General features: G+C 41.5%; 2 protein-coding genes across 2 annotated transcripts; both read left to right on the top strand.

Annotated features, from left to right (window-relative positions):
* Window positions 1–333: 333 nt before the first annotated feature.
* On the top strand, window positions 334–3,644 carry LOC133147198 (uncharacterized). The gene is made up of 3 exons (XM_061271231.1): window positions 334–596; window positions 685–3,555; window positions 3,621–3,644. Exons 2-3 carry the CDS (start codon window positions 1,369–1,371, stop codon window positions 3,642–3,644), a joined length of 2,211 nt encoding a protein of 736 aa, XP_061127215.1. The 5' UTR covers window positions 334–596; window positions 685–1,368.
* Window positions 3,559–6,510, top strand: LOC133147205 (uncharacterized). Its single transcript, XM_061271233.1, has 2 exons — window positions 3,559–4,546; window positions 4,739–6,510. The coding sequence occupies exons 1-2, from the start codon at window positions 3,700–3,702 to the stop codon at window positions 4,978–4,980; spliced, it is 1,089 nt and encodes a 362-aa protein (XP_061127217.1). The 5' UTR covers window positions 3,559–3,699; the 3' UTR covers window positions 4,981–6,510.
* Window positions 6,511–10,667: the final 4,157 nt, after the last annotated feature.

The raw sequence follows: 10,667 nt of genomic DNA, 5'->3' as shown, positions 1-10,667 counted from the left end.
CATTTCTTCATGCGCAGTGATAAACTCGGCACTCTAAAGCACCCGAGAGCGTTTTTTTCGATGCCAACCTAACCAGAGTGACGGGAGCGGCACAATTCAGAAAAAGTGCTCAGCTCGCCGAGAAAATGCGATTAAGCAATAAAATTAAAAATGCTTATAAAACATAAACCAAACGTTGGAGGTGGTCATTTCTTCATGTGCAGTGATAAACTCGGCACTCTAAAGCACCCGAGAGCGTTTTTTTCGATGCCAACCTAACCAGAGTGACGGGAGCGGCACAATTCAGAAAAAGTGCTCAGCTCGCCGAGAAAATGCGATTTAAGCAATAAAATTGTTACTGCTATATTTCGTTTCTTTTCATTTTCTGTGTATTTTCATTATTATTACCGTTGAGTGCCACCAGAGGGCGCTATAGTGTAAGTGAGCTTTGTAAGAAGAAGTAGAGGTTAATTTCCTCAGAAGAAGCGATCTCTCGAGAGATCGAAAGATGCGTGACTGAAGCGTGGTCACAAAGCTAACTTGTAAAGAAAGTTAAGAAACAATAAGAAGAAGAAGACGACTGAAACTAATTCCTCTCTCGGTACTCAGCCAACGAGGTATTGTTTGTATGTTGTATTTGTCAGAATCGTTTTATGTGTTAAATGTCTTTCTTTTGAGCTAATTGTTGTTTGTTTGTGCTTTTAGTTTTCACGGTGTGTTTATGAGTCTGAACAAGCTGGATTCAATAAATTCATCAGTTGGGAAAGCCACTTGTGTCTGTTGGTACCTGGAGGAGTTACAGTGAAAACTCGACTGATCTGCGCGAGTGGAGGCGAGGCGGCATGATCGGATGAGCAGCAGTCTTGCCACAGCGTGATCGGCACGTGCACGGAGCGGGCGCGCGCACGAGACCAAAGCGGGATTTGAAGACCAACACTTTAAGATAAGGCCATAAGAAATGCGGACATTCATAAGTTAAGAGTTTGTCTGAAAAAAGGAAAACAAAACGCAAGTTTAAGGTTGATTAATCAAACTGTGATTTAAAGTAACGTTTTGCTATTCCTAATTTTTGTTTATTAAGCCACATTGTAAGGTCTAAAGCACTTAAGTTTAAGCATCAGTAGGCTTCATTTGTTTTACACTGGCCTATTTGTGCCAAGAATGAGAAATGTGTTTCATGTGAACAGTTTAAATGTGAATAACTCTTATTTGAATACGTTTTTGGTATATTTAAGTTGAAAGGGTTAAGTTACTTTCACATTACTGTAAAGATTCAGTATTACATTTTTATTTTATTCTGCCTTTATATTTCAAATGCCGACTGTCTAGGGGTGACTTTTAGTTTACATAAACATTTTTGCTGTTTAGTGACAAGTGACAGACGTTAAAATGACTGATCCAAATACACCATTAATTAGTACAGAACCCCAAAGTCAGTCTGAAGAAACCCAAGGTACTGATCCTAGTGAGCAGCAAGACTCAGTACAACTTAGAAGAAGTCAGAGAGTGAAAACACTCACAGAAAAGGGAAGAGAAATGCAGGATGAGAAGATTAAAGGACTCCAGCAAAGATTTAACTACAACTACGAAAAGTGGAGAACACATGCAAAGGCATCCAAAGTACCCCTCTCTCAACCAGGACCCTCAAATAAAGACATTCTTGAAGATATAACTGGTGATGTTAGAGGTCTTTGTGCAGATGTCACAAAAGTTTTTGATGAGTTACGCAAGCTCACCCCACCGGATCAAGAGACACGTCGCAGAGTAGATCTGTGTGTGGAGATCTCAGGTTTCCTTGTGAATAAAGCAACTTGCCGATTGGAAGGAAGAGAGGAACAAGATTGGCCGGAAGCAGGCTCCCTCTTTCAAACTACGAGCAGTAAGTCAAGCTCCTTCAACATAACTAAGAACTCATCTGAGCATTCACATAGATCCTCTGTAAAACATCAAGAAGCTGCCGCAGAAGCAGCAGCGAGTCAAGCTGTTCTAAAAATATTAGAAGAACAACAAATGGAACAGCAAGAGATAGAAAGACTAGAAGTTGAAGTCAGGAAAAGAGCAGTGGAACAAGAAACACTAATTAGACAAAAGTGCTTAGAAAGAGAGGCTGAAGAAATTAGAAAGCGCTTAGAAAGAGAGGCTGAAGAAGTTAGAAAGCGCTTAGAAAGAGAGGCTGAAGAAATTAGCTTAAGAATGCAGAGAGAAGCAGATGAAGCAAAGTTTAAGGCTCAACAAGAAGAAGAGTATGCAGCTCTGCAGAGAACACTTGATGAAAAGAAAAGAAAGGTACAGCACCTGGAAAAGGTCAAAGATCTCAAGGCAGCACAAGCAAGGATGCAGGTTTATGACCAAATGAGTGTAGCAGAAGTGCAAAGGGTCGATGTAACAAAGATTAATACAGAAATTAGAGACGTTGAACATGTAAGCTTTCCATCTCTGCTTGAACAAGTCTCACCCCAAGCTGCAGGCACTTCTAAAGGTGATGGTACATCAGATTTAGTTAAAGTGCTAGCAAGTGCACTAAGTACTAGTCGTATCCCTGTTCCGGAACCTACTGTGTTTTCTGGGGATCCCTTAAGTTACAGTGACTGGAAACTGTCATTCCAAACACTGATAGACCAAAAGAATATCCCTAACAAGGAGAAAATATTCTACCTTCGAAGATATGTGAGTGGACCGGCTAAGAGAGCAATTGAAGGATACTTCCTGCTTGGAACTGAATCCGCACATGCTGCTGCATGGAAGATTCTGGATGAAAGATATGGAAATCCATTCACAATAGCAAAAGCTTTTAGAGACAAACTGCATGCATGGCCCAAAATGACCTCAAGAGACAGTTTCGAACTAAGGGACTTTGCAGATTTCTTGCGCAGTTGTGAAGCTGCAACAGCTCACATTAACTCATTAGAGATCTTGAATGACTGCAATGAGAACCGAAAGATTCTTTCCAAACTTCCAGACTGGCTTGCTGCTAGTTGGAACCGCAAGGTTGTTGAAATTGAAGAACAAACAAATCAGTTTCCCACTTTCAGCCAGTTTGTTGAGTTTTTAACGAGAGAAGCCAAGATTGCTTGTAATCCTGTTACATCTTTACAGTCACTAAAACAATGTGAGTTTAACAAATCAGACAAACTGAAATTTACCAAACAGAAAGAAATTGGAGTTAAAACACTGATGACGACTTCACAAGAAAAAACACAACTGGTATGTGTATTCTGCAAGAAACCCAAGCACAGTTTACACAAATGCAGAAGTTTTCTTGAAAAGGCTGTGTCAGACAGAATCAGCTTCATTAAGTCGGAAAGGCTATGTTTTGGTTGTCTCAAACCAGGCCATCTTTCAAAGAGCTGTACCAACCGCAATATTTGTGAAAGGTGCAGTAAAGGGCATCCTACATGTCTTCATGAAGATAGAGTTAAGGACAAAGAAGAACAAAAGCAACCACTAGCTAAGCCAAATCCAAGTAACGAAAGATCAAGTCAAAGCGACCGAGCTCAAGAACAAGTTACAGCCATGGCTACAACTAACCGAGTAGCGAGTCAAGAAAATAACACACACACTGCTGCAATCATTCCTGTGTGGCTTTCATCTTCTACGAAACACAAAGAAGTTCTTGTATATGCCTTACTGGATTCGCAAAGCGATACAACCTTTGTTCTCAGTGAAGTTGCAAAGTTGCTAGATACAAACCAAGAACCGGTTAAACTAGAACTGTCTACCATGTCTTCCCAGACTACAGTTGTTCAGTCTAACAGACTGCAAGATCTTAAAGTTCGTGGTCTTAACTCAAGCAAAGGAATCACTTTACCTCCTACATACACACGAGAATTCATTCCAGCCAACAAAGCTCACATTCCAACTAATGAGACAGCTAAAGCTTGGCCACATTTAGAACACCTTCAACCAGAAATCGCACCTTTGCAAGATTGCGAGGTAGGATTGTTGATCGGATACAACTGCTCACAAGCTCTTCTTCCAAGAGAGATTGTGTCAGGCAAGGAAGGTGAGCCATACGCTCAGCGCACTGATCTTGGTTGGAGTATAGTTGGACAAACCAATCCCTGCCTGAACTATGGAGATGCGATTGGTATTAGTCATCGTATTATTGTCAAGAAGGTCATCCCAGAGCTTAAGCCCTCTCTAAAGCTTCAGAACAAGGTCCACTATGTCAATAGGACAACAGTAAAGGACGTCACCCCTTCGAACGTTATCAAAGCACTTGAAGGAGACTTCTCTGAAAGAGCCCTTGATGGCAACCCTGTGCCACATGAAGAACTTGAAGAGGAGAAAGATATCAAAAGGTCTCTCAGGAAAAAGACAGCGCACCTGAAACCAACCAGACTCCAAAAAGACCTCATGAAACCATCCCAGAAGGTCCATGAGGAGCCGAAACCCTCTGAGGACCAGGAAAAAAGGAAACCTCCCAAGGAAGTGTTGGAGATCCCTCAGAAAAAACAAGTTGACGAATCTTTGGGAGAAGACAAAGACATCCAGAAACCTTCTCAAGAAGATGAAAGTAAACCTTCTGAGATGAAAGAGGAGAAGAAACCTCCCAAGGAGGAAAAACCTGAAGATGTCATTTCCAGGGAACCTGAGAAGCCCTCCAAGCAAAAACCGAAGGAACCCTCCAAAGACGTTATGAAACCGTCCAAAAAAGAACCGGAGAAGCTCTCAAAAGTTGTCAAGGTGACCACCAGAGAAGATACAATCGACACTTCCAAAGTGGTCAAAGAAGTCAAGAAGACTCCAAAAGAAAAACCTGCACCGAAAGCGGATGTTTCCAAGAAACCTTTCAGGTTCCTGAGAGTCACCAAAAAGCAAACAGCGCCAGTTCTCAAAAAAGAACACGTCAACGTGACAAAAGAAAAAGTTCCCAAGGTGAAAGCCAAACCAGAACCTTTAGGAAAAGAAAATGAAGGGCAAAAAAACCTCAGAAAGAAGTTAAAGAACCTTCTAGAAAAGAGAAAGAAGTCAAGAAAGAAGACACAGAGGTCAAAGTAACTTCAAAGGAAGTCACAAAGCCGCAGAAACAAGACAAGGAGGTCAAAGTACCTCCTAAGGAAGCCAAGAAACCTCCAAAGAAACTCAAAGAACTTCCAAGCCACGAGAAGGAAGTCAGGAAACCAAAGAAAGAAGAGAAGTCGGTCAAAGAAGTGACTAAGGATGAGTTGAAAGTAAAAGAGGACAAGGGTGTCCTTAGCAAACCTCCTAAAGAACAGAAGCTTGAAGAAGCTGAAAAACCAACCAGCGAGAAGCTTCCCAGAAAAATAAGAACCATCAAAGAAGCGCAAGAGAAACCACCGAAGGAAGGCAAAGAAGACAAGAGGCGTCCTCGGGAAGATGTCGACAAAGCTCTCAAAAGGGAACGTCTCAAAGAAGTTGAGAAACCCATCAAAGAAGCAAACATGTCTTCAGTGGTCCTTCAAGAAACTAAGAAACCACTTGAAGGTGGTTCCGAAGTCAAAGACAAGAGAACGTCTTTAAAAAGATTTTTCAAAATCCATAAAGAAGTCCCAGAAGCAAAGAAAGTTACCAAAGATGAGAAAGAAGGCAAAACACCTCCTTAAAAGGTGCTGTTCTTCAGGAGAACTTCCAAAGAAGCTCTCAAAAAGACACACAGAGAACTTAAAAATGAAACTGAAGTCAAAAAGCCTCCTGAAGAGGAAAAGGAAATCAAGAAACATCTTAAAGAGGATCTTCAGAAACAAGAAACACGAGATTCCAAGACAACCATTACAAAGACAGAAGTGGACTGCACACAGAAGGAATCTGAAGGTAAATGATGTAGTGCTTCTAAAAGAGGACATGGCACCACGTAATGAATGGAAGCTAGCCAAAGTCACTGATATCTATCCAGGAACCGACGACAAAGTGTGAGAGGTTCGACTTTTGGTTAGTGAAAGGACATATGACAAACACAGTAAACTTGTGACTAAAACAGTCTCATTAGAACGACCTATTCATAAAGTTATTGTTTTGCTAGAAGCTGACTAAGGGCTTGTGTGTATTTTCATGTTCAGTTTGTCAGCCTAAATGTAATTCATAGGAATCCCACAGCAAGAGTTGTGAGATTGGTGGGAGTGTTACTGCTATATTTCGTTTCTTTTCATTTTCTGTGTATTTTCATTATTATTACCGTTGAGTGCCACCAGAGGGCGCTATAGTGTAAGTGAGCTTTGTAAGAAGAAGTAGAGGTTAATTTCCTCAGAAGAAGCGATCTCTCGAGAGATCGAAAGATGCGTGACTGAAGCGTGGTCACAAAGCTAACTTGTAAAGAAAGTTAAGAAACAATAAGAAGAAGAAGACGACTGAAACTAATTCCTCTCTCGGTACTCAGCCAACGAGGTATTGTTTGTATGTTGTATTTGTCAGAATCGTTTTATGTGTTAAATGTCTTTCTTTTGAGCTAATTGTTGTTTGTTTGTGCTTTTAGTTTTCACAGTGTGTTTATGAGTCTGAACAAGCTGGATTCAATAAATTCATCAGTTGGGAAAGCCACTTGTGTCTGTTGGTACCTGGAGGAGTTACAAAAATTAAAAATGCTTATAAAACATAAACCAAACGTTGGAGGTGGTCATTTCTTCATGCGCAGTGATAAACTCGGCACTCTAAAGCACCCGAGAGCGTTTTTTTCGATGCCAACCTAACCAGAGTGACGGGAGCGGCACAATTCAGAAAAAGTGCTCAGCTCGCCGAGAAAATGCGATTTAAGCAATAAAATTAAAAATGCTTATAAAACATAAACCAAACGTTGGAGGTGGTCATTTCTTCATGCGCAGTGATAAACTCGGCACTCTAAAGCACCCGAGAGCGTTTTTTTCGATGCCAACCTAACCAGAGTGACGGGAGCGGCACAATTCAGAAAAAGTGCTCAGCTCGCCGAGAAAATGCGATTTAAGCAATAAAATTAAAAATGCTTATAAAACATAAACCAAACGTTGGAGGTGGTCATTTCTTCATGCGCAGTGATAAACTCGGCACTCTAAAGCACCCGAGAGCGTTTTTTTCGATGCCAACCTAACCAGAGTGACGGGAGCGGCACAATTCAGAAAAAGTGCTCAGCTCGCCGAGAAAATGCGATTTAAGCAATAAAATTAAAAATGCTTATAAAACATAAACCAAACGTTGGAGGTGGTCATTTCTTCATGCGCAGTGATAAACTCGGCACTCTAAAGCACCCGAGAGCGTTTTTTTCGATGCCAACCTAACCAGAGTGACGGGAGCGGCACAATTCAGAAAAAGTGCTCAGCTTGCCGAGAAAATGCGATTTAAGCAATAAAATTAAAAATGCTTATAAAACATAAACCAAACGTTGGAGGTGGTCATGTCTTCATGCGCAGTGATAAACTCGGCACTCTAAAGCACCCGAGAGCGTTTTTTTCGATGCTAACCTAAACAGAGTGACGGGAGCGGCACAATTCAGAAAAAGTGCTCAGCTCGCCGAGAAAATGCGATTTAAGCAATAAAATTAAAAATGCTTATAAAACATAAACCAAACGTTGGAGGTGGTCATTTCTTCATGCGCAGTGATAAACTCGTCACTCTAAATCACCCGAGAGCGTTTTTTTCTATGCCAACCTAACCAGAGTGACGGGAGCGGCACAATTCAGAAAAAATGCTCAGCTCGCCGAGAAAATGCGATTTAAGCAATAAAATTAAAATTGCTTATAAAACATAAACCAAACGTTGGAGGTGGTCATTTCTTCATGCGCAGTGATAAACTCGGCACTCTAAAGCACCCGAGAGCATTTTTTTCGATGCCAACCTAACCAGAGTGACGGGAGCGGCACAATTCAGAAAAAGTGCTCAGCTCGCCGAGAAAATGCGATTTAGGCAATAAAATTAAAAATGCTTATAAAACATAAACCAAACGTTGGAGGTGGTCATTTCTTCATGCGCAGTGATAAACTCGGGACTCTAAAGCACCCGAGAGCGTTTTTTTCGATGCCAACCTAACCAGAGTGACGGGAGCGGCACAATTCAGAAAAAGTGCTCAGCTCGCCGAGAAAATGCGATTTAAGCAATAAAATTAAAAATGCTTATAAAACATAAACCAAACGTTGGAGGTGGTCATTTCTTCATGCGCAGTGATAAACTCGTCACTCTAAAGCACCCGAGAGCGTTTTTTTCGATGCCAACCTAACCAGAGTGACGGGAGCGGCACAATTCAGAAAAAGTGCTCAGCTCGCCGAGAAAATGCGATTTAAGCAATAAAATTAAAATTGCTTATAAAACATAAACCAAACGTTGGAGGTGGTCATTTCTTCATGCGCAGTGATAAACTCGGCACTCTAAATCACCCGAGAGCGTTTTTTTCGATGCCAACCTAACCAGAGTGACGGGAGCGGCACAATTCAGAAAAAGTGCTCAGCTCGCCGAGAAAATGCGATTTAGGCAATAAAATTAAAAATGCTTATAAAACATAAACCAAACGTTGGAGGTGGTCATTTCTTCATGCGCAGTGATAAACTCGGCACTCTAAAGCACCCGAGAGCGTTTTTTTCGATGCCAACCTAACCAGAGTGACGGGAGCGGCACAATTCAGAAAAAGTGCTCAGCTCGCCGAGAAAATGCGATTTAAGCAATAAAATTAAAAATGCTTATAAAACATAAACCAAACGTTGGAGGTGGTCATTTCTTCATGCGCAGTGATAAAGTCGGCACTCTGAAGCACCCGAGAGCGTTTTTTTCGATGCCAACCTAACCAGAGTGACGGGAGCGGCACAATTCAGAAAAAGTGCTCAGCTCGACGAGAAAATGCGATTTAAGCAATAAAATTAAAAATGCTTATAAAACATAAACCAAACGTTGGAGGTGGTCATTTCTTCATGCGCAGTGATAAACTCGGCACTCTAAAGCACCCGAGAGCGTTTTTTTCGATGCCAACCTAACCAGAGTGACGGGAGCGGCACAATTCAGAAAAAGTGCTCAGCTCGCCGAGAAAATGCGATTTAAGCAATAAAATTAAAAATGCTTATAAAACATAAACCAAACGTTGGAGGTGGTCATTTCTTCATGCGCAGTGATAAAGTCGGCACTCTGAAGCACCCGAGAGCGTTTTTTTCGATGCCAACCTAACCAGAGTGACGGGAGCGGCACAATTCAGAAAAAGTGCTCAGCTCGCCGAGAAAATGCGATTTAAGCAATAAAATTAAAAATGCTTATAAAACATAAACCAAACGTTGGAGGTGGTCATTTCTTCATGCGCAGTGATAAACTCGGCACTCTAAAGCACCCGAGAGCGTTTATTTCGATGCCAACCTAACCAGAGTGACGGGAGCGGCACAATTCAGAAAAAGTTCTCAGCTCGCCGAGAAAATGTGATTTCAGCAATAAAATTAGAAATGCTTATAAAACATAAACCAAACGTGGTCATTTCTTCATGCGCAGTGATAAACTCGGCACTCTAAAGCACCCGAGAGCGTTTTTTTCGATGCCAACCTAACCAGAGTGACGGGAGCGGCAGAATTCAGAAAAAGTGCTCAGCTCGCCGAGAAAATGCGATTTAAGCAATAAAATTAAAAATGCTTATAAAACATAAACCAAACGTTGGAGGTGTTCATTTCTTCATGCGCAGTGATAAACTCGGCACTCTAAAGCACCCGAGAGCGTTTTTTTTGATGCCAACCTAACCAGAGTGACGGGAGCGGCGCAATTCAGAAAAAGTGCTCAGCTCGCCGAGAAAATGCGATTTAAGCAATAAAATTAAAAATGCTTATAAAACATAAACCAAACGTTGGAGGTGGTCATTTCTTCATGCGCAGTGATAAACTCGGCACTCTAAAGCACCCGAGAGCGTTTTTTTCGATGCCAACCTAACCAGAGTGACGGGAGCGGCACAATTCAGAAAAAGTGCTCAGCTCGCCGAGAAAATGCGATTTAAGCAATAAAATTAAAAATGCTTATAAAACATAAACCAAACGTTGGAGGTGGTCATTTCTTCATGCGCAGTGATAAACTCGGCACTCTAAAGCACCCGAGAGCGTTTTTTTCGATGCCAACCTAACCAGAGTGACGGGAGCGGCACAATTCAGAAAAAGTGCTCAGCTCGCCGAGAAAATGCGATTTAAGCAATAAAATTAAAAATGCTTATAAAACATAAACCAAACGTTGGAGGTGGTCATTTCTTCATGCGCAGTGATAAACTCGGCACTCTAAAGCACCCGAGAGCGTTTTTTTCGATGCCAACCTAACCAGAGTGACGGGAGCGGCACAATTCAGAAAAAGTGCTCAGCTCGCCGAGAAAAATGCGATTTAAGCAATAAAATTAAAAATGCTTATAAAACATACACCAAACGTTGGAGGTGGTCATTTCTTTTTGCGCAGTGATAAACTCGGCACTCTAAAGCACCCGAGAGCGTTTTTTTCGATGCCAACCTAACCAGAGTGACGGGAGCGGCACAATTCAGAAAAAGTGCTCAGCTCGCCGAGAAAATGCGATTGAAGCAATAAAATTAAAAATGCTTATAAAACATAAACCAAACGTTGGAGGTGGTCATTTCTTCATGCGCAGTGATAAACTCGGCACTCTGAAGCACCCGAGAGCGCTTTTTTCTATGCCAACCTAGCCAGAGTGACGGGAGCGGCACCATTCAGAAAAAGTGCTCAGCTCGTCGAGAAAATGCAATTCAAGCAATAAAATCAAAAATGCTTATAAAACATAAAACAAACGTTGGAGGTGGTCATTT

This window comes from Syngnathus typhle, unplaced genomic scaffold, assembly GCF_033458585.1.
Source record: "Syngnathus typhle isolate RoL2023-S1 ecotype Sweden unplaced genomic scaffold, RoL_Styp_1.0 HiC_scaffold_35, whole genome shotgun sequence".
Classification (NCBI taxonomy): Eukaryota; Metazoa; Chordata; class Actinopteri; order Syngnathiformes; family Syngnathidae; genus Syngnathus; species Syngnathus typhle.
Note: the sequence above shows the minus strand (reverse complement) of the source record. Positions and strands in the feature narration are given on the sequence as shown.

Excerpts from the sequence above, each read along its gene's own strand:
- LOC133147205 (XM_061271233.1), top strand. The coding sequence starts at position 3,700 with ATGTCTTCCCAGACTACAGTTGTTCAGTCTAACAGACTGCAAGATCTT. Across the intron at positions 4,547-4,738 it reads ACCTCCCAAGGAGGAAAAAC|CTGCACCGAAAGCGGATGTT; the intron begins CTGAAGATGTCA and ends CAAAAGAAAAAC.
- LOC133147198 (XM_061271231.1), top strand. The coding sequence starts at position 1,369 with ATGACTGATCCAAATACACCATTAATTAGTACAGAACCCCAAAGTCAG. Across the intron at positions 3,556-3,620 it reads ACACTGCTGCAATCATTCCT|CGATACAACCTTTGTTCTCA; the intron begins GTGTGGCTTTCA and ends GGATTCGCAAAG.